We start from the raw sequence: 24,435 nt of genomic DNA, 5'->3' as shown, positions 1-24,435 counted from the left end.
ACGATGCAAGAGAACATTAGTCACTTTTGCCACAGCACTGAAATCAGACAACTACACGGCCTCAGGTTCAAAGGGCACTATATTAATATGAAGAATTGATCTGCTACTGCTCAAGGTGCAACATCCCAATTATCTATTTACTATCTGTAAAATATAGAGCAAAATTGACAAAATTATTTTCAGTTCCTGTTGCAGCAAAGATGTAACCCAGCAAACACATTTGTATTCCTCAGGTTAGGGCCCTGTAGATGCAACTTTGTCATATTGGGCTCCATATCCACATTCAGGCACAGAATATGGAGGTCCTAGACTTCTACAATCCCTGTGTCTCGACATATATGAATTACTCACCAGCACTGGGAGCTTGGCCATGGATTAAAGTTGGGGGTTTCAGCCGAAAGCCAATGTTCTTTTCATCTAAAGAGAAATGAACCCATGAACAAGTCGGCTGCATTAATGAAATAAACATAAAAAGTAAATCCAGCAGGCACAATTGATTTACTCATCATACCTTGCAGGTCCTTGCTCAAGTCCAAGATGTACATCTAGACTCATGCAGACCTACCCACTTCTTTGCAGGATCAATGTACAGGGCATCCCACAAAGAGCAGAGCACATACAAAGCTTAATCAAAGTCCACTACTGGAGCACCCATCTTCCAGCTTCTAGATGTTATATAGAAAGGAACAAATAAAACACAAAAAAGGGCAAATACTTCCTAGTGGTGGTTTGTAGGACTTTACCTGGCTCTGAGTCAGAGTTGCTGGCTGCTGCCTGGCAGAAACTCAATGGCATAAAGACATTATTCTTTGGAACTGCAAGATAAAGACAGCTGCAGTGAGCGTCAACAGATCAAATTAGTTTTAACAACTCTAGTTCTGCCAACTGCCCAACAATGTCCCATCCTTTCAGCATAATTATAGGGACTTGTACATAGGAACTACATATTAAAAGGCTACAAAAAAAGCCAGCAGGCATAAACAAGTCATTGGACAGGACAACACACTGACCCTACAACATCTGACACACCTATTTACAGAACACCTAATGAAGCTTGGGGGTTAATTTACATCATCATTCATTACATATTAGAATACCACTGCTGTGCTACTAATTATACCCATAATTAGTTTCATGTAGAAAATTAATGACTTCTCAGGGTCTGACTGAGAATCCTGAGGAGATGGCTTGGAGACAGCATGGAAACAGACTCTAAGCCACTGAATAAACACTGACCATCGCACCCATTTACACCAATCCCATTTTATTCTTCCCACTTTCAAAAACTAATACCACCCTTAGTTCTACCACTCCCCTACATATTGGGGACAATTTCACAGTGGTCAGTTAACCCACCAACCAGCCTGCTTTTGAGACATCGGGAGGGAAACCAGGGAAAATGTACCAACTCCGCATCGACAACACCAGAGGTCAGAATTGAACCAGAGTCACTGGAGCAGAGAGGTTGCTGCTCTACCAGCTATGCCAATGTTTCATCTATTGTTGATCAATTGAAAAAGTAATGCACTTTGCTTTGAACTAAGTCACACGATCAATGTTTAAGAAAGGCATGTTGCAAACAAAAATACAACAAATTTTGAAACAGTCTGCTTGTCAGAAGCTGAATAAATGCCTTCAGCTATTCATCACTCCTTGAGCAACACAGTACAACAAGTGAGACCCTGAGAATGAAAATATATATAAATTGATGGACACACTCCTCTCAGGCAACATCAATGGAAAGAGAATCAGAATTAACAATTTTAAGTGAGAGACACCGTACATCATCGAAACTAGATTAAAAAAAATTAAAAGTTTTTTACTTTGCAAAGAAGGGGTGGATAACTCAAAGGGAAAATGTAAAAGGTTAAATGGACTAATGGGGGCAATTAGAGTGCTTTTTGTCTGTGCAAATGTTGCTAATAGCAAGGTTGTGGGACATGCCCAACAGGTCAAACTATAGTAATGGAAGAAAGAATTCAGCTGATATCACATGACTTTCATCAGTATCAGAGCTAGCTATTTCTGCTCTATAAATATACATCTTTTCTTTTGGTTTAGTTTTGTCTTCCCATTTGTATACAAAGAAAAATCATCAACTAAATGCCACCCATTAACTCCATTGATCTGGACTCACTCTATCACTGATATTCCCTTTGTCCTATCTGTCCTTCGCACCACTTAAAGGCATGTCTTATATTGCTCTTTCCCACATCTGACAAAGGCTTTCCAACCTGAACGTTAATTCTTTCGGCAGATGTGCCTGACTTGGGAGTATTTTCAGCGTTTTCTGTTTTTATTGCAGATAAATCTCCTTGGATCTTTAGATTTTATTTGTAGACAGAATGCACTGACAAAAGTCTGAAATTACTAGTCATGAAAGTCCAAGAAAACATCCATTCAACAAGAAAATGAAGGTTTAGTTGAGAAGAAATCTTCTTGCTTTGGGTATGGGACATTCTAGCCACTGAGCTAGAAAGACATTATTCTTTGGAACTGCAAGATAAAGACAGCTGCAGTGAGCGTCAACAGATCAAATTAGTTTTAACAACTCTAGTTCTGCCAACTGCCCAACAATGTCCCATCCTTTAACCAAATACTGATGACCTTCTTGACATTAACCCTAAATTTCCCATTCAGTAGTTTGAGAACCAAGTTGCTCCTTCCTTATTCTTGAATTGTAACTTAACCCAATGTCCCCATTATGCAATAAAGCTCACCTCACAAGATGATACCTTAAGGTTGAAAAGCCCATATTACTCATTAATTGACATATCCAAGTTTTACTTCTCTCAGATAATACTAATAATGGCTTCTCTTCCAAATGAGAAATTAGAGAGAAAAACACTAAAAAGTATACACATCCTTAGAAATTACAGATGAAGTTTGGAAGTTGTGATGATTCCGCATTCAAAGATAACAACCAGATCAAAGCTCCCCTTCCTGGATAATCTCAATCATTTTTCACAAGGGAAGTGCAATTTTTCCACATTCAACAAACAATGAATAAATGGACATTTGTTCATCTGCATAGAGACTGAAAATGTCCAATAGTTCAGTCAAAATATACATATTAAACATTCAGGGAGCAGCAAAAATTGTGTTTAGTATTTTAGTTTTGGTATTTATTGCAATCTTAAGTAGTTTATGTCTGTTCAAATATTAGAGACAATAATCATAGAGAAGGCTAGAAAGTGTCCTTTGAAAGGGAATTCAGGATTTTAATCCAGTAGAAAAACAGCAGTGCATTTCCAAATCAAAAAGATGTCAAATGGAGAGAAATGCAAAATGATTCCCATCTCTGTTGCACGAGTCTACTGGGCATTAGGGTCCTGTTCCCATGGTTTCAACCCACTGGGTTTGGGCATTATTTTAGCACTGTGAAAATCCCAAAAACAGGTAAATTAAATAGATTTGTGTATTTATAGGAGTAATAGCCAAAAACCCAGACAATCTGCCAGCATAACACCACGTCCCGTGAGATTATCAGTTTGCAATTTATAGAGTGGTGGGTGGAATTTGAATCAAGCTACACAGAGGCAAACAAGTTCTAAATAGTCTTCTTCAGACAATTCTTCTTCTTCAGATGCTTTAAAATTTGGAGTTGGGATGCATGACCACTGATTAGGTGGCAAGACCATTTAGATTTCTGATCAGTGGTGATGGTAGGAAATCTGCAAATATCGTGCCACAAATTTTGTAGACGAGTATAAGCTCATACTTTAAAACTCAATGAAGCAAAAGCCTGTATATTAAAAAAAAAATTCCTTTATTGATTTTCACTAGAGCACCTCCAACTCTCTCTCATGGTCAATTCCTTGACTATCAATTCAATTACATGCTCACTTACCTTTCATTCCCTCCTACTAGAAGAAAAATCGCTTTGCATCACCAATGACAATGAATCTATAAACTCCGTAAATGAGGCAAAAAAAATGTTTATGTTTGTCAATCAAGTGGAAATAACTTACCTGGCTGGGAAGGTGGGAACACCTGTGTGAAAGATGATGATCTTTCTCTTTTAACAGGTGGAGGGTAATTACCATCATCTTGGTCAGAATCTGAAGAAATAAATTGCACTGATAAGAAAATTGCTTATTTTATTACCCATTGATTACACATTAATGCATTTTTAAAAAGAAAACTGCAGTTATTCTGTCAAAAAAGTGCTGTTTATACACAAGTGTATAGGCAAGAAACACAATAAAGCATTAATTTATTCTGTTCAAATTTATTCTTAGAGCTCTGCAGTGATGCTGCAGTGGTTATACAAATACTTTTATCATATTAAATGTCTTTTATCTTTCAACATCAGCCAACAAATTAAACATTTTAATGACCTCATTTCCATTTACCTTTTTTACTCAACATCCCAGGAGAAAGTATTCTAATATTGATTTTGAAAAGACTAGTTGTCACACACAAAACTAAAATCAAAACCCTGCAAATACTAGAAATCAAAATAAAATTGTAAACTGGAAAATACTCCACAAGTCAGGCAACATTTATGGAGAGAAAAACAAAATGTAAGTTTCAGGTCAATGTTCAATTGAAAATCTGTTGACTGGAATTGCTATTTGCTACTGCCTCAGATGTTGCCTGACAGACCAGTATTTCCAGATTTAACTTTGAAATTTTTTTTTTAAAATAACAACTTTAGTAATGAAATATCCATATTCCTGCTTTGATGTTTAAAGAATCAATTAAGCACTTACTTTCTGCGTCTTCAGGATTGGAGGAATCCACAGGTCTCTAAAATACATTAAAAATATTAATTTAAAATGTTCCTGGCTATGTACAATTTTTCCTGATACACAACAAAAATACTGAGCAAAATAAATGAGAGATTTATTAAGATCTCCTAAGCCTAGTTAGTAAATCTAAATAGCTAACTTTTGTGTAAAATGAGCTATGATTTAGGGCAGCACAGTTAATGCAATGCTATTACAATTCCAGTAACCCAGGTATGAAATCTGGCGCTGTCTGTAAGGAGGTTTTATGTTCTCCCTGTGTCTGCGTGGATTTCCCCTGGGTGATCTGATTTCCTCCCAGCCTTCAAAAAAACATTCCGGGATCGTAGGCTAATTAGGGTATTTGGGTGGCATGGGCTCATGGGTCAAAGGGCCTTTTACCATGCTGTACCTCTGCATTTCACTCTTATCAAAGTGGATTTAATGTGGAGAGCTTGATGACTCTGATTTACAGTGAGAAATAATAGCAAGGCAATTAGTGTTCACAATTATTATGAAGGAAATGCTGAGGTAAATTTTGAAATACAATTTGTTCTATACAGAAGATGTGAAAAGCAAGTTCACAGATGAGAGTAAATTGCTTTACAATAATGCCCTCTGATCTTAGACCTCCTTGTGATGTGAAAAGCTTCTTGCCAACTACCCTTATCAGAGTCCCTAATTGATAGTGAGGGGGTAGCCTTGGGTAACTCAACAATATTGATTAGTTGGTATGATAGGCAGATCAATGGTGTAATTTAATACTGATGTACACAAGGTGATTTATCCTGCCTGGGAAGTTTAATAAGACTGGGGCATACAAAATGAATTTTGGACTCTCGAAAGTATTAATGAAAAGATGAGTTCGCTCGAGTTTCTGCTAGATGGTGGCCAGACGGAGATGGACGGTGTGGGGCTCGGCCGAAGACCCACCGTTCATGTTTGGATAGTTTTGATGTTTCGCAATCCCTCAGCTAGTTTTCCTAATTTTATGTGTTTTATTTTTCTGCTAAATAAACGTACTTTTTTTTTTGCAGCTTTGCCAACTTAGCATTTTTTTTTCTGTGGTACTTGGTGCTGGCCTGACATGACCTTCTGTGTGCCTCATTTTGACTGGGTTACGACTTGGTCTTATTTCAATAGCTCAGCAACACTCTTGTTAGGTGCCACCAGTTGCCCCAATAATCACGGAGACAAAGACCGAGGGGAACGATCGGCTTTATTACACAAGAGATTGCTGGCCTGGGTCAAGGCTAGGTAAAATGAGGAGAGGAAGAGGGAACTCGACCTTTATGGCCTGGGTCACATGGGAGGAGTCTAGGAGAGGATGTCATCAGGAGGACGGGCCAGCTGGTACATTCAACCATATCATTACATCTCCTTAATCTGCAAAGTTGTAAAACAGGAAAAAAAAAGATGATTTTTAAGAGTCAATGAGGGTGGCAACACAGGTAGACGAAGTGGTTAAGAAGTCACAAGGGATACTTGCTTCCATTAACTAAAGCACAGAATATACGAGCAGGGAAATAACGGTACAACTATATAAAAGATGGCAAGACCACAGTAGGTGCATTCTGGTCACTGAGAAGATGCAGAAGAGATTTACCAGGAAGCTGCTGGACTTGAGCGTTTTCTATCATGAGAAGTGAATCCACAGGCTGTGTCTGTTTTGCTGAATGGCAACCATATTGAGATACACAAAATAATTAGGGACTCTGATAAGGGTAGATGACAAGAAGCTTTTCACATCACAAGGAGGTCTAAGATCAGAGGGCATTATTGTAAAGCTAGGAGGCGGGGAGAGGACTCTGAGGAACAATTTATTTCACCAAGGCAGAATGGAATTGAGATTAGTTTGTCCAAGGGAATGGAGGAGACAGAAACTCTCTCAACATTTAAATTATATCTGGACATGCATTTGAATCACCAAGGCATTGAACAATTAAAAAAAACATACACTTGAAAAAGGGATTAGTAAAGATTAGTACCTAATTGTTGATAGGATTGACTGGGTCAAGGCTCAAATCTCCTTTTGAATCCATCATTCACCCTTCCCACTCCTCCTTCTCCCAGGGTCATGGATTAGATTGCCTGTTCCATGATGCCCCCGATTTGAATGCAAACCACAAATTAGGCTGGTTTTCTCTCCACACAAAGGATGGTGGACATATGGAAGCAGCAGAGACAGCTACAATTACGATGTTTAAAAGGCATTTCAACAGGTTTGTGAATGTGAAAGGTTTAGAGGGATAGGGGCCCAAAGCAGGCATATAGGTAGGCAATTTGGTTGGTATGGCTGAATTGGGCTTAAGGTCCTGTTTCCATACTTTAGAATTACCATATATACATTGCTTATTAACCTAAACAACTTTACAAATGTATAAATCTTCATTCTATTGATTGATTGAAAAACTAGCTACTTTTTATTTTTTTTTAAAAGTTGAAAATAATAATTTGAGGATATAACATTGGAGCTAATGTAGAAACCAATCTTGCAAACACCTAAGCTTTACCTATATAACTGAGCAAATGTTTAACACTCACAAACAAAGGTACAAATCTTCATCTCTGCTCAGCTGATTGGTCATTTGGAGACAAACATACTCTGTTGAAATCCCTCAGGGACTCGCACACAAAAGTTAAATCTTCCACCTATTTCCCTACTACTGTATCGAGAAATATATCCTTCCATTCCTCTGGGGTTATTCACCTCAACTGACTGAAAAGTCTGCAATCACAAGAGTAAGGAAATGCTAATTTCCATTTTAAATTTAATTGAATTCATACTGATTCACCCTGGCAGCAAAGTTGGCGTAGTGGCTAGCGTAACGCATTTACAGCGCCGGTGATCGGGTCCAGAGTTTGAATCCCATGCTGTCTGTAAGTAGTTTGTACATTATCCCTATGTCCATGTGGGTTTCCCCCGGGGGCTCCGGCTTCCTCCCACTATTCAAAACGTACCAGGGATGTCAGATAATTGGGTGTAATTGGCAGCATGGACTCGTGGGCCAAAAGGGCCTGTATGTCTAAATTTTTTTAAATTAAATTCAATTGTTTCCTCAAGTCTTTTTATATAATCTCAATGTCTTTAATTGTACTTTAAATTGTCAATATAATAAACGAGTTTCAGGTGCTTCATCATTCAGTGGTCACTATTCGATTACTGATGTGCCAGCAATTAATGGTGAACAGAAGGAAATGCTTAGTTTGCAAATTGCTTAAAGTCAAACTATTTTGCTGCAAGCATTTTGTACTTTTTTTTTAAAAAGTGTTCTATTAAAGTCACTACAGAAAGTCCAATAATTAACTGCAACAATACCCTTTTAACAATAAGATTATTGCTCATTTCTACTTCACTTGCTCAGAAAGTAGTTAATTAAAATTGTAATCACCTTACTTATCAAACATCAAATTTTAACTTCATACTTTTATTTCCTTCTTTGGCTACATTTTCTTTCCTATTATTTTGTTTCACATGTCTAGTTAATATTGAATTGATGTTCCTTTTCTGGTCTATTTCTCAACCCTTTAATTTCATGATGGAATCATTGTTCTGCACGCCATCTTTGCGTTCACTATGAAAAATCATCAAAAATTGCACGAGCAGCACTTCTAATGAATTTTCTTGAAATTTAAAACTCATATTTGTACAAGCACATTTAGAAAGGATTTCTAGGTGCGTTACTTCAACAAAACATTGTTATGTGCTCACATTAATGTAAAATCTAGACCAATTTGCTTCCCAGCTTTTCACTCAATCTAGAAAGATTTACTGCCAGGATCCAATCAAGCCCTAGCAATTTTTTAAAAATTTGATGAACATATGTACATTTCTAATCCATTGTGTTTGAATGTGTTATTTTGCATTTCCTTGAGGACTAATCCTGAGTTCTCATGTGTTGCATAGCAGTATTTTCTGCTGAATTCTTCTTCATGTCTGGTTTCAATTTGCTCCAATAATCAATCTTGCCAATATTCTTATAACTTATTGTTACCTTGTTTGATGGCTGTGTAGGCGAGGTCATTGGTTCAAGTTTGTCCTATAAACACAGTAACGTTAAATTTTTGAAATATTAAAAATCAGAATTCTTTCCTTTTCATAACAAGCTATAATACAGGACAATGAAATTAAAGCACAAGTTTTTGTGAATAGCACTAGATAACGCTTAAACATTATTCAAAGCAAATTCCAACTTTGCTGGTATGAGTGGGGCACATTGTATGTCCTAACTCCACCTTCCAACAATTGTGATTCAGCACACAATGGAAGTGGGAGGGAACACAGGACACCTGAGCCTGACCCGGTCATCACTGAATATCTACATAAGCAATGTTCCAGAAGGGATGGTAGAAAAAAGTAATGGATGATACTCTAATAAAAATACAAAGCTAGAGAAACTCAGCAGGTCAAGCAGTGTCCTTTAGCAAAGATAAAAATACATCACCAACATTTTTGGCTTGAGTCCTTCATCAAAGTATGGAAAAATGTCAACAGGCTTCCAAAAGAGTGGGAGGGGGAGGAGGTGTGGTTGCAAAGGCAGGAGGTGACAGGTGGAGAAGGGAGGAAGGGGAGAGCAGTGATCAAGGGAGGGGAGAGCAATGATCAAGGGAAATGGCTAGGTGAAGGAATGGGAAAGAAAGAAAGGGAGGAGTACTGGAAAGGGGAAGAGAAGGGAGAGGGGGAAGAGGAGAGCAGGTTAGCAGAAACCAGAAAGTCAATCGGGTGTTGTTCCTCCAATTTGCGGGTGGTCTTGGTGGAACAGTACATATGGCCATGGACAGACATGTGAGCGGGGGAGCGTGACACAGAACTGAAATGGTTGGTTACTGGGAGGTCTCTGTCACTGGTGCGGGCAGAACGAAGGTGCTCTGTGAAGCAATCTCCCAAACTGTGCCCAATCTCTCTCTCAAAGGGAGACCAGATGCAGTAAGTCAGTCCTGTGGATACAAAAGTGAAGTGATGCTTCATTTGAAAGGCCTGTTTGGGGCCCCAAATCTTGGTGAGGGAGGAGGTGTGGGCTCAAGTATGACACCTCCTGCAGCCACAGGGGAAGGTGCTGGGGAGGGATGAGTGCACGAGGGAGTCACGGAGGAAGGCAGAGAGGGGAAGATGTGTCTGGTGGTGGGATCCTGTTGCACGTGCCAGAAATTCTGGAGGATAATGTGTTGGATATGGAAACTGGTGAGGATAACACATTTTCATGTTTTACTATGGACAATACTCTCTTCAATGTAGAGAAGCAAATGTTACTAAACTAATAAATAGTAGAACCTAGCCAAGTCCATCATGGCACCAACTTCGCAACCAATGAAGACATCTATGCGGCTCGCTGCCTCAAGAAAGCAGGCAGCATCTTAAAGGATCCCCAGGATCCTGTTCACAATCTTTTCTTGCTGATACCTTCAGAAAAAAGATATGGCAGGCTGAAGTCAAACATCTCTAGCTTCAAGAACAGCTTTTTTTTCCCCACCAACAGCCATCAGGCTTTTGAACTTCTCATATTACCCCAACCATAATCTACTCCAGGTCCACCAAAAGATCTGTCAGAACTACTGAAACATCACCTTATTTTTCTTGCAATTGAGAATATTTTATATTTATTTTCACTTTTTCTATCTTGGCATATCTCTGCAAAGGAGGCCTGTAAACTTTGAGCAGAGTCCCAGAGAGGGCCATAGCAAAAAAAGGTTGAGAATGGCTGCAAGATTGTGAAAATCCTTAGATCTTTTCCCCTGTTCACCTTCTCAGACAGATTCAGCAGTTTCTGTTTTAATTACTGACTCCTGTAATTTATTCCAGTTTTGTCTAATTAATTCAATTTAAACACCATGTGATAGAATTCAAACATAGATTTCTAGATCAACTGCAGTAATCCAATTATTATGTTAATCTAACTCTCAAACTAGTTACTTTCCTCAAACAAAAACTTTGCATCTTAAAGGCAGAGCAATGCATTAGTTATTTTTAAGTATTCAGTTACAGAAAACAGTATTACAGAGATGGATAAAACTCAAGTCACCAATCAACTAATAAAATGCGAATAACAGAATTGAGAGATTAAATTTGAGGAGAAATTTGAAGGTGACATTCCCAAGCATTGGCACGGGAATGGAGGCCCTAGTGTGTGAAAGGGACCGTGGAAATAAGGGCACAGATACTTGTATTGAACCAGTTGGATTTTTGTATAATTAAAAACAATTATTTAAGCTTGACAGTTCACATCTAGTTATTTTAATACTTCTACAAAGATTGATCCAATATTTCCTCAATCTAAGCATTTCTTTTAAAAAAAACACAATTCTTTTCCATGATGTTACCATTGTTAATCTAAATATTTTTGTGTAACTGTTAACCATGATGTTAGAAACATATAAACTCTAATATTAGGTGCAAATTCTGGTGGATATTCCAAAAGGAATCCAAATATCATCTTGGAAGTGACTGTCAGCATGGTAATTTTCTTGAAAATGAGCATTAATTAATGGGACTAAAAGTACCATAACAGTTGAGCTGGTCTTGAGAATTACGACAAAATTTAAATCACAATACCAAAAGTTTCATAGCAAAATAATATATTCATCGTGTAATGGACTCCACTCAATAAGAAATACAAGTCCATTGATAATTTTCAATGCAAAATTTATGGCAATGCGCAAATCTTAGCTAAGGCTTTGGAAATGGTATGCAAGAGCTCTACCAGAATGTCCTCTGGATTAAAGGACATGAGCTACAAAAAGTTGGACAAGCTTGGGTTGTTTTCTCTTGAGCATTGAAGGCTGCTGGGGGACCAATTAGAAGTTTATAGAAATATTATAGGATAGATTGCCAGAATCTTTTCCCAATACTGGAGGACATGCATTTAAAGAGAGAAAGGAAAACTGTAAAAAAGATATGAGGGACAATTTGGCTGTTTGGATCATGGTGAAAGCAGACAAGTCAATAGCATTTCAGAGGTTTTAACACAGACACAGAATTATGCAGACCATGGAGAAAGGGACTGTGTACAGACAGAAGAGATTTGATTTAGTTTGACATCACATTTGGCAGAGATATTGTGGACCGAAGGGCCTGTTCCTGTCCTGTTCTATTTACAGTAAAATCCACATTATCCAGAACTCAATCAACCAGAAACTGAAACAATCAGCAAAAAATAAAGGAGATAAATAAATCTTAAAAAATCAAATAAATAAGATTGGGCAGATAGACTCTGCAGGGGTACACAGACTTCGTTAGACCATGCGGGTTTTCCCCTGAACTAGCAATGCCCCTCAATGCACGTGCATTATTTCTGTTGTGGCTACTTGCATGGAGGTGAGTCGTGTTGCCAGCATGAGAAAGGAGCGCTGAGGGGTTGGAATTAAAATTTTGTAGGTTATGAGAATTACTTGATTAAATTGAACTTTACACAAGTAAAGACTACAATACTGATTTTTTTTTTTCCAAAATTACTTTACATTTTGCACTGTCTTTTAAACGGTATATTCTTAATGTAGATGTATTAGTTAGGCAAGAGAACAGCGAGACTCAGTCAACCAGAAAATTATTATCTTCGACATCCATGTAGGTAATGGATAATGGGGATTTTACTGTACTTGTCTACTCAATAAAGATATACAATATTTCTCGACCATTCCATCATTCGCTCCCAATCTCAATCCAATATTACACATTTTATCCATGCAAAATAATTTTTGCTCAAGCCCCATTTTAATTTGTCATTTTCTGCTTTCTCTCATTCCTATGCCTATCAGCCAATCTGTTTACATACACCCTCATTGAGAAGTTTCTTCTCTCCTCTACCAATTTGCTACTGCTCCAGTGCACTTTCCCTCTTCCTTGTGCAATATTCTGGAGCAAGCAAGTGCTTTCTGTCCTCATCCACAATTTCACCTCTTTCACCATCCACTTCATTCCTAACCTATGCTCTCACTGTCCACTCCTAATCTCACACATTTCTACCACATCAATTCCTTCTCTCCCAATTCATCCTCAAATTGAGAGAGTGAACATTTGTAGTACTTAACCGTGAAATTAATTAGCCAATTTGCTTCAGAGAGGTATCAGGAAAATTTGACCTTCCTTTTCCTGATGTGGTGTTAATCATTTAAGATTAACCAAAAACAGAATTCCAGAAACAGGAGAGAGTGGATAGTTTTTAAACTGAATTTTCCAATGCACGGACAAAGGTGTAAGGGAGAGAGAGGGCAGGAGAGGAAGGTATCTAAAATTAATGAAGATAATTTACAATGTTATTCAATTAAAAACCTATTAAAATCTACTGTCCATCATTCATTTCAAAAGCACGTCAACAAAGAAATTTGTTTCAATGACAAAACGCTCAAATACTAATGTTTCTGACACACCTGCCATCTCAGCTTCTTTGATGCATTTCTGTCTTGAATTATGTAATTTACAATCAAGACTCTCAAATCTCACATCTGTAAAATTGATACACTTGGTAACTACTGCATAGAGAATACACTATTCATAAAAATGACATGGCTTACTGGACCTTACTCAGTGAAATCCATTAAATCATAAGAAATAGAATTAGGCCATTTTGGCTCATCGAGCCTGCTCCGCCGTTCATATCATGGCTGATGTATTATTCCTTTCAACCCTGTCCTCATGTTTTCCTGTCTTTTCCCCATAACCCTTGACACTGTTATGAATCAAGAACCTAATCAACCTCTACTTTAAATCTACCCAATGACGTCGCCTCCTTAGGCATCAGTGACATAGATCCACCACCCTCTGGCAGAAGAAATTTCTCCTCATCCCCATTCTAAAGGGACTTCCTCTTATTTTGAAGCTGTGTCCTATAGTCTTCCCAGCTTGATTCTTCCTTTCCTTAAATATATATAACTGGAGAAGCAAATTTTGTTTCTGGTAAATAAAATTAAATGAAAATAATCTTTAATATTATTTGAGTTACAAAATAGCAGCATTCACCATCTCATTGATAAGTGGGCAAAGGCAATATTTTAAAATGTATAGCATTTGGTACAGATTCAATCAAGATAGACAAAAAAAAAATTTAATGATATAGGGGAATCGAAATAAAACTTCCCTGCTCTGGTTAGTGGTTGTCTGAAACAGATTCAGACAGCAATTTAATTGGACTCAAGAATCTCCTTCAAAGAGAATCAAGGTACCTATTGATAAGGGAAAACTAGGCAAAGTACATAGTGTTTCATAGTGTTTAAAGATAATAGTTATGATTTAGATTGGCAATCATGTAGTTTCACAAAATTAAAATATGGTTAAACAAATATCAAGACAGAATGCTTACTTTCTGTCCTTTCTCGTTTTTCTGGAATACAAAAACAGGCGGAGCAATGGCAGGCTTCTCTATAAATAAAAGAAAGACAAGAAATTAGTGTGTACATTTTAAAATCAAAACTCCTTTTCAACTAGACGACAACTGAACAATTGAGTCCGGCAAACCCAATCACTCTTAGTGTGCTCCACATTCCCTTCATTTGCTCACACTGTTTCATTACTTTCTCAATGTATGCTTCATATTTTCTCGCATTCTCATAAACATGCACATTTCCAAACACTCTATCCTCCTAACCCCCACATTTTGAATATTCCCACTTCCAAATCAATCACACTCATGTGCAGGATTCCTTAGTTCATAGGGTTGCACTTTCCCCAGATTCCTCCTCTCCTTATTCTTCACATACATTCTTCTACATGTAATCCAGTCACATCATCCACAGTGCCATAAATAGTATCAAACCAAGGACAGGAGTGGATTTAGGGAAGTGGCCACCTGCAACATCAGTAACTAGCTACCCAAGCTAGTGCATTGAGAACGTCATGGTGATCAAATGCTTCACAGCCAGGGAAAATCAAATACCATGGCTAGACAAAAAGAGTAGTGCAACACTCACGAAACTGCTTTCAGATAAGGAGATAAAGATCAGCAAGGGCTGAACTCTCCCATGCAATCAGGAAGGTAAAGTGTGGGTGCACACAGAGAATGCACAGACACTTGCGTGGCACCAACATGAGGCACACGTGGCAGAGTATTCAAACAATAACGGACCAAAAGTTAACCTTGCAACAAAGATGCCTCCCTTCCCGATAGGTTGAATACCCTCTACACATGGTTTGATGAGAAAAGCAATGTGACATCAAAGAAAGCCTCATCTTCCCCGAAAGAACAGGCACCCTGCATAGTTGCAGTGGGGATGAGGAAGATCCTATCCAGGATGAACGCACACAATGCATGTATTTTTTGGAATAGTTAGCGTAATGCTGTTACAGCTCCAGTGATTGGGACCGGGGCTCGAATCCTATGCTGGCTGTAACAAGTTTGTAAGTTTTCCTTGTATCTGCATGGGTTTCCCCAGGGACTCCATTTCTTCCCACCCTTCAAAATGTACAGGGGTTGTAGGTCAATTGGGTGTAATTGAGCGGCATGGGTTCATAGGCCAAAAGGGCCTGTTATCTTGCTGTATGTCTAAAAAAAATTAAATTAAAATGCAGCTAATCCAGATAACATACCTGCCTGGGTGCTGGAAGTCTGTGAAGCCCAGCTGAAGGAGGTTGTAATGGACATCTACAACATCTCACTGCAGCTGTCCACTGTCCCCACAGGTTTCAAGGCGCCCAACGTCATCCCAGTGCCCAAGAAAGGTAAAGGACTACCATCCAGTGATACTAACCTCTACAATCATAAAGTGCTTTGAGCAGCTGGTAATGGAACGCATCAAAGCGCACCTTCCACTGACATTCCAATTTTATCCAAACCAGTCCACAGATGATGCAATAGCCTTGACTCTCCACACTGTCTTGACCCACCTAGAGAACGATGCCTCATAAATCAGACTGTTGTTCAAGGACTTCAGCTCGCCATTCAACACGATCACACATTAGAGGCTGGTGGATAAACTGTCCTCGCTGGGACTCAACACCATTCTCTGCAACTAAATTTTGGACTTTTGACCACAATCTGACCGGGGTGGCAGCAAAACCTCAAGCACCATCACACTGAGCACTTATGCACTTCAGTGCTGCATTCTCAGCCCAGTACTGTTCACGATGCCAACTCACAGCTGCACTGCCAGATTCAGTTCCTAGAGAATTATCAAATGTGTGATGAAGCAACAGAGAGAGGAGGTTGAAAGACTTGTAAAATGGAGTGAGAACAATAACCTAAGTTGCAATGTGGACGTTAAAAAAAAAGATGATGGATTTGACTTCAGGAAGACAAAGATTACTGGGATCTACCTTTCCTCATTTGACAAATTCATTGCGAGCATTATCTAAATAGGGCTCAAGGAATTAAGGAAGACCCTTTCCATCCAGTGAGCATCATCTTCAACCCACTACCATCAAGAAGGTGGTACAAGAGCATCAAAGTCAGGACTGCCAGGCTGGGGAATAGCTTCTTCCCCCAGGCTGTGACACTGAAGAATAGTATCCTGTGAGGGTGAACATCATCCCAAATATCTATACATACTGACTTTGATTATTTTTGTGATCATTATGTAGTGTTTTTGTGCATGCACTATGGTCCAGGGAGATGCTGCTTCGTCAGGTTATGAATGTACAATCAAATGATCATGAGCTTGAAGCATACCTATCCCAGTCAAGTCCTCTTGCACTCTCTTTGACTTCTCTGACATACATCTTCCCCTACCCGCAATAAAATTTAAGTGCATTCATACATTTCAGCTTAGTATGTGCAGGGACACAATCTCTTTTGCATTTTTCCCCATACCTTATTTTGACCAGATCACATTCCAATTCTAAGTCATCCACTCCAAAGCTGCTGCAGCATACTGTAAACTTTATCATAAATTAGCGAGGTCAGGCTCTCAGTTACTCCCACTTGCTCCAACCTTATACAGATTTCTCCCTGTCACACCCCACTTCTTTCAAGTGCATTACTGTGATGTCATACTCAGAATTGCCTATCTCACATGCTTGTATTCGCTGACAATTGCCTTACACGTATGTCCGCATTCTCTCAAAGGTGAATCTTTATTCTCTCAATCTCTTCCTAGATCACAGTTAAATCTTCCCAAGGTTTCTCTTAACATAAACTAACAATTACAAATACAATTATAAACTTCCCAAGTGAGGTCTCTCCCTTCATATAGTTGAAAAGAAAATGGTGCATTACCCTCGATTTCAAGGAGGATAATAAAGAGTAAGAAAGAATGAACCAATTCCCTAAATATCTCTAGACCTTGGTGCAGACCGTGTGTGGAATTCCCTAAATTCCATACATCGATCCTGGTGACAAGGGCTGTCCCAGAGAAAATACTGATCAGAACAGTCTCACTCACAAGTTTGCGGGGAATCTATTGCCCATGGATACTCAGCAGATGACTATGACTAAGATCAAGTTTTGTGCTAAAAGTAAAATAAATCACAGGATATGGAGAGAAGGTGGAGAGGTAGAGTTAATGTATAACATCACACTAGAAATTGGAGCAAGAGTAGACCATGAAGCATGCTCTACTATTCAATAAAACCATGGCTGAACTGGACTCCGTCCCACCTGTTCCCATAATCTTGGTTTCCATACTCTTCAAAAATTAAACTGTGTTTTAACTGTATTAAGTGCCTCCACTGCTGAGAAATCTGGATTCAGTTCTCTCTGGGAGAAGCAGTTCCTCCCGCAATCTAGAGGACTATGTCCTCTAGTTCTAATCTCACCTGCCAAGGGGGGGGGACCTCCCTACTTCCACCTATTCCTTTCATAATTTAAGGTGGCTCCCTTACCATTCTAAATTCCCAGATGACAATCTCTCTCCATAAGATAACCACTTCATTTCCAGAATCAGTCTGGCAAATCTCATCTGCACCACCTCCAAAGCCAGTGCATCCTTTCTCAAGTCAGCAGACCAGAACGCTCCAAGTGCAGCTTCACCACATTTGTATACAGTTGCAGCAGAACCTCCCTGCTCTTAAACTGAAAACCTCTAGCAATTAAGAGCCAACCCCTCTCATATTCCTTCTTCATTAATTGCTCCATCTGCAAACTATTTGCAATTCATTGACAAGCACTTCCAGTTCTCTCTGCACAACAGCATTCTGCAGTATTTCACCAATCCACTATTTTCCCCCAAAGTGGATAACCTCACATTTACCAACATTGTACTTCATCTCCCAGATCCTTGCCCATTCACTTAAACCATTTATAGGTGCTCCCTCACTTATGATGGTCTGAGTTACGATAGTACAATAGCATAACTGTCATAATCTACTTTCATGTAATATGTTAAAGTAATAACAAGCATTGTTTATTTTTACAATAAATATTGATAATTCCTCTAAGGTGAATTCTTTGTTGCCTCCTTGGTCACTTCTTTTTGTTCAACCGGAAAGCTTGCAGGGACTGATACAGCGCTGTCAGGAGAGTGGGATCAGTGAGGGGACTGATACAGCACCGTTGGGGGAGAGCTGGGCAGTGGGATCAGTGTTGGGAATAATAAAGGGCTGTGGGGAAAGAGCAAGGCAATGGGATCACTGTGGGGACTGATACATTGCTGATGGGAGAGAGCGGGGCAGTGGGATTAGTGTTGGGAATGATAAAGGGTTTATGGGGAGAGAGCGGGGTGTGGGGACTGATTCAGCATTGTCGGTGTTATACAAGGTATTCCTGTATTCGATTTCGACTCACAATTCCTCCCTGACTTATGATGGGTTCGCCAGAATGTAACCTCATCTTAAGTTGAGGAGCACGCGTACATCTCTCTGAAGACTCTGTATCCCACACATGTCAAACTCTGGCCCGCGGGCCAAATTATATTTGGCCCGCAAGATCATTTCAAAAATGTATTAGAGGTGGCCCGCTGGCCGCCGCGCCAGTATAGCACACGCACAGCTAATACCATAAATCCCAGAATGCATTGGCGTCAGCCCGCTAATCGCCCCCACCTCCTCTGTTTATGTTGCAGGGCCTCACCGTGGACTCTGGTTTTGGGGCCTGGCCGGTGTCAGGGGAAGCCAAGGCCGCTTCCCAGCGCCCGGAACCGGAGGCCTCGGGCCTGACCTCGCCAGGACCGTTGCCCACTCCCCCTCCCTGCCGCAGGCCGACCCGCGACTCACGGTGACGGGGCCGCTGATCCGACGAGATGCCGCCCTGCAGCGAGAGCCGATGCCCCCGCACTGTGGTTGTCCAACCCGATCGCCCGCAAACCTCGCCCTCCCGCACACAGGCCTGAGTAAGTATTATGAACTTTAATCTCAGGATAAAACGATCTTCCAATAGTTTCATGTCACAGTGATAAATATATTCCTGGTTAAAAATGGTCCTGCACCTGGATACAAGCTCATTAGGCATAAAACTTGAAAAGTGTGTAAATCAAAGGATATCTGTACCAATGGAAAAAGGGCATGGCAAATAACCCTGCTAGAGTTCATGCCCACAATCAGTCACCCATTTGATTGTTTCAGGAATCATGTTATTCTCCCACATTCTCAATAGCCCTCAGATTTTACTATTCGACAGCACACTAGCAACATTTGACAAATCCTCTATAGAGAAATATTATTTATTGAATATTTTATTTCTCATTTGTTAATGCTTCTGGAAAGAGTTTATCCAAAACTATTATTAAACATTTATTTTAATAAGAAAAAGTTTAACATTACATATGTTGAAAGAAGAGAAAACATGCAGATGTTGTTGAAAATTTTCAATAAATATTTAATTCGGCCCTCGACTTAGTCCAAGTTTTTAATTTTGGCCCTCCGTGAATTTGAGTTTGACACCCCTGCTGTATCCTGTACATAATTTGTTTTTCCCATTCAATTTAGTGTCATGAGCAAACTTAGATAGACACGCAAATAATTTGGAAAAGGGGATACCATGTATTGTGAATAGATGTGAGCACAGCAATATGCCACTAACTACTTAGGCCAACCAGAGAAACATCTCCTTATCCCGACTCTTTGCCTCTCTATTGGTTAATCAATCTTCCATGCATGCCAATACATTACCCCCAACTCTTTACATTCTTATCTTAAGAAATCTTTTCTGCAGCATCTCATCAAATACTTTCTGGAAATCTAAGTACAGTAAAATCCCCATTATCCAGAATTCAAGCAACTGGCAGCCTCAAGCAACCAGCAAAAAAAAATTGTGGTAAATAAATAGGTAAAAAATATGAAAGTTTAACATTGGTCCCCCCTTGCAGTTAATTTGCCAATCACGCATAACCCGATCTCAAGCAACCACAACTTTCACTTATCCTGCGTCTCCCCAGAGGTTCTGTATATTGCATCCACCTGTTCCCCTATATCATGAGACTGGTCATAATCTCAAAGATCTAATATTGAATCACAATGGCTGTGTGGGATACTCCTGAGCCTTTCTCTTGTGTTGTTACCCTATCGCTACTCTCCTCACTTCTCACACAGATGCCCAAATCCATACAGTTCTCTGACTCAGCCTCCCACCATGCAGTCTATTATTCCCCTTGTATTCAACCATACTACTAGACATGCAGAAGCTGTGCTATTTTGTCATGAATATTGAACATAATAAAACTGCTGGAGGACCTCAGTGGGTCATGCAGAATCCACAGAGAGAAATGGACAGTTAACATTGCAGGTCAAAACCTGGCTTCATAGCTGAAGCTTCCTAACCTGCCAAGTTTCCCAGCAGTTTGATTTTTCTTGCTCTAGATTCCAGCATCTGCAGTCTCTTGTGTCTCCACCTCATGAATATTCATGATGGGTCATCCATTACAAGATATGTGCATTATCAAATACATACCTTTTGTATGCACTGTCCCTGTTATCCCTTGGACCCGAAAAATACATTTGCATTCTAAAATACTATTGAAACTTTGGCTTTACTTTTAACTCAACAGTAAACATAATGAGTTTTACTATCAGCCATAGACACCTCTGGAAAATTAAAGGAGCTTTCATGGTTTAACACACCGTAACCACGAACAGTCTGTCATTCAGTTCATCAGGTTTGTCTTGATTTTTTGAAAACACCATCTTCCTCCTAGCCATGAAATTAATACTCTTTAATTTTAAAAAATCCACTTTGATAGTTACTTTTGAATGCTTCATCCAGCCTTCAGCAATATATTCCAGTTATTCGTTATAGGACTAACAAATCATCTGTTCTTTGCCTACCTCATCTTAAATTGCTTAGCATTTATTGGTGCCTTTGCCACCAGAAATTGTTTTCCTCATTTACTTTTCCTTTTTTTAAAAAAAATGCAACTTTTATCAGCTCTATTAAGTCTCTTTTTAACTTTCTCTGTCTAGTTTATCTCATCAAGTCTTTCATTTCAGGCACTATTCCAAAAACTCTTCACTGCACTGGGCAGCACAATGTCTTTACAGTGCCAGCGATCGGGACCGGGGTTCGAATCCCACTCTGTGTAAGGAGCTTGTAGGTTCTCCCCATCTTTGCATGGGTTTTCCCCGGGGGCTCCAGTCTCCTCCTACTGTTCGAAACATACCGGTGGATGCAAGTTAATTGGGTGTAAATAGGGCGGCACGGACTTGTGGGCCGAAATGGCCGGTTACCGTACTGTATGTCTACATTTAATTTAAATTTAGAAACCTTGACACTGCACTTTTCTTGGAGCTGTCTGAGGGCAAAGACCATGTCAGTAGTTTCTCTGTTTGCGCGAAAGCCGCACTGTGATTCTGGGAGAATATTCTCGGCGACACTAGGTATTATTCTATTTAGTAGAATCCTAGCGAAGATTTTGCCTGCAATGGAGAGCAACGTGATTCCCCTGTAGTTTGAGCAGTCTGATTTCTCGCCTTTGTTTTTGTAAAGGGTGATCATGGTGGCATCACGAAGATCCTGAGGCAGTTTACCTTGGTCCCAACAAAGCTTGAAAAACTCATGCAGTTTGGCATGCAGAGTTTTGCCGCCAGCCTTCCAGACTTCTGGGGGGATTCCATCCATACCTGCTGTCGACAGCATCGAGTCCACGCTGCTGAAGATCCAGCTGCGCTGGATGGCTCACGTCTCCAGAATGGAGGACCATCGCCTTCCCAAGATCGTGTTATATGGCGAGCTCTCCACTGGCCACCGTGACAGAGGTGCACCAAAGAAAAGGTGCAAGGACTACCTAAAGAAATCTCTTGGTGCCTGCCACATTGACCACCGCCAGTGGGCTGATAACGCCTCAAACCGTGCATCTTGGCGCCTCACAGTTTGGCAGGCAGCAACCTCCTTTGAAGAAGACCGCAGAGCCCACCTCACTGACAAAAGGCAAAGGAGGAAAAACCCAACACCCAACCCCAACCAACCAATTTTCCCCTGCAACCGCTGCAATCGTGTCTGCCTGTCCCGCATCGGACTTGTCAGCCACAAACGAGCCTGCAGCTGACGTGGACTTTTTACCCCCTCCATAAATCTTCGTCCGCGAAGCCAAGCCAAAGAAGAAAAAGAGAAACCTTGACATATTTCCTGAAGTACTATTCAAAATACTCCAGTTGAGAAGCAAGAAATATTTATAAAGGTTGAGCATCCAGAAATATTTTAAGGTGAAAGGTTCCATTATTGTCATGTAATACTACGTTTAGAATGCAACATACATGAAATTCTTCAACTTTGTCCACTGTAAGGAAGACAGAGAGTCACCACTTTGTCCAGCGCCCGTTTGAGCATGACTTTATTTCTTTTGTAGCTGTTAACTCTATACATGTCAACTATTCTGCATGCCTTTTAAACAGCCATTGCAACCTTCCCTCCACATTCAAAACCTTGAGTACTGGTGCCCCAAGTTTTTGTTCCCATAGGTGTTAGTTCTAATTATAAAATTAACTTTCCACGTTACCTTCCAAAATACTGTAATCATTATTTATTACTTCAAAAAACCCAATTAAGGTATTCCATCACAATTTTCCTTGGTCATCTCACATTTTTCCAAATATCAGTTAAATTTATCTCATCAAGATTGGTGCATTTAAATGCTTCTAAAATGTTAGGCTGAAATTTCTTTTTATATATTTTTTAGGATTTGAATGTTGTCACCAAGGTCACCGTTTATTGCCTATCCTGAACTGCCCCTACGTAGGTGGCCATGAGATACTGCAGCCATTGGGCAGTACGTTCTGAAATTTAGATCCGGACCAGTGATATATTTTCGGTCATGACTTGGAGGGAAGTCTGCACAAGATGTTCTCATGTGTCTGCTGCCTTTGTTCTTGCTGGCCGAAGTCACAGGTTTTGAGCTGCCGTCAGAGTAGTACTGTAGTGAATGTGGTGGAGAAAATGAATATCCGTGCCAGTGGATGGGGAGGGGGGGGGGGGGGTGCCAATCGCTCAAGTTTTGTCCGACATGATGTAGAGCTTCTTGGGTTTATGGCACTCCACTCATCCAGACAAGTGGGGAGTATGTCAAAGCACATGAGATGAGTGCCTTGCACATGATGGAAAGGCCTGGGTGTCAGGAGGCAATTCACCTAGCCTCTAACCTGCGTTTCCGTGGCTGGCTCAGTTAAATCTTTGATTAATGGTAACCCCCTAGCATATTAATTATGGATGACTCATCCTTGAATGTTCACAGTGGGTAGCTAAATTCAGTCATATGGAAATTATCATTTTAGTATTTTTGAGGCATGAATGTTGCTTGCTATTTCATCCCTGCCTGCATGTTTAGCTGCACAGTCATGAATGTTGCTTGCTATTTTATCCCTGCCTGCATGTTTAGCTGCACAGTCATGAATGTTGCTTGCTATTTCATCCCTGCCTGCATGTTTAGCTGCACAGTCATGAATGTTGCTTGCTATTTCATCCCTGCCTGCATGTTTAGCTGCACAGTCATGGGTTGTTTCATTTGCCACGGATGTGCAATGTTCAGTTCCACTTACATTAGCAAACATCCTACTTCTGATCTAAAACTGGAACAAAGGCAGTTCGTGAAGCAGCTGAAGATGATCACAAATGGTTTTTCACATTCATGACCGTTGAACCGGAACAGTTTTCCTAGAGTTGCAAAGGATGTTGCCCGGATCCATAACCTGGGCCTTTCTCAGTATTCTCAATCATTTCTTGATGTCGCATGAAGTAAATCAAATTGGCTGGAGCGACTTTTACTATGGAGGAGATCTCAGAAGACAAGATGGATCACCAATTCGACACTGGTCTAAATATAGTCATGAACGCCTCATCTGACTTTTTACCAGTCACATACTGAGTTCTGACATTTTTTGGATATGGGGATGTTTTTGGAGCCTCGTCCTCCTCTTGGCAGTCTTTAAGACAAGTCTGGTGCTTCTCCCATCCCATTGAACCAAAGTGATTTCCTGACTATAGTAATAATAGGGTAAAATATGATAAACTATGAGATTAGAGATTGTGCTAGTGTATTTTCTGTTACTGTTGATATTCCACAGCACATTATGCATACTGAGTTTTGAATTCCCACATTGATTCTGAGATTATTGCATTTAGCATGCACATGACACTACATATTATGGAGAGCATCCTCTGTGGGAAGTCAAGACTGTATCTACAAGGATTGCACGGTTGCTATTTATGACATGATCATGGATATAGCTGCAACAGGTAAATTGACAAGGACTAGGGTCATTGTCCCTCAAATTGGGTTACTCACTATCTGCCACAGACCCAATCTGCATCTATATCCTTCAGATCTGGTCAACGTGCTCTACAAAGAGGCCTTCTAAGAGTACATTCTGTGCCCTTGCGACTTTCAGTACTTCTCCATGTTGAACATCATTTAGAAGAAG

At 39.9% G+C, this 24,435-nt stretch overlaps 1 protein-coding gene across 5 annotated transcripts in view; it reads right to left on the bottom strand.

Annotated features, from left to right (window-relative positions):
- LOC138758658 (ran-binding protein 3-like) overlaps positions 1 to 24,435 on the bottom strand; it is an 89,330-nt gene that overhangs the window by 58,350 nt on the left and 6,545 nt on the right. The window contains exons 1-7 of one of the 5 annotated variants that reach the window (XM_069927935.1): positions 14,024 to 14,082; positions 9,987 to 10,131; positions 8,726 to 8,770; positions 4,716 to 4,752; positions 3,972 to 4,061; positions 744 to 815; positions 352 to 417 (exon numbers count right to left, since the gene is read on the bottom strand). In XM_069927935.1, the coding sequence (XP_069784036.1) occupies positions 352 to 417; positions 744 to 815; positions 3,972 to 4,061; positions 4,716 to 4,752; positions 8,726 to 8,770; positions 9,987 to 10,019 (343 nt within the window). In that variant the 5' untranslated portion in view covers positions 10,020 to 10,131; positions 14,024 to 14,082. Of the gene's footprint in view, positions 1 to 351; positions 418 to 743; positions 816 to 3,971; positions 4,062 to 4,715; positions 4,753 to 8,725; positions 8,771 to 9,986; positions 10,132 to 13,094; positions 13,164 to 14,023; positions 14,083 to 24,435 lie in introns of those variants that run through there. The other 4 variants (XM_069927937.1, XM_069927934.1, XM_069927938.1 and 1 more) reach the window with 4 other exon arrangements.

This window comes from Narcine bancroftii, chromosome 3 (assembly GCF_036971445.1).
Source record: "Narcine bancroftii isolate sNarBan1 chromosome 3, sNarBan1.hap1, whole genome shotgun sequence".
NCBI lineage: Eukaryota > Metazoa > Chordata > Chondrichthyes > Torpediniformes > Narcinidae > Narcine > Narcine bancroftii.
This window is presented reverse-complemented; position numbering and strand designations above follow the sequence as displayed.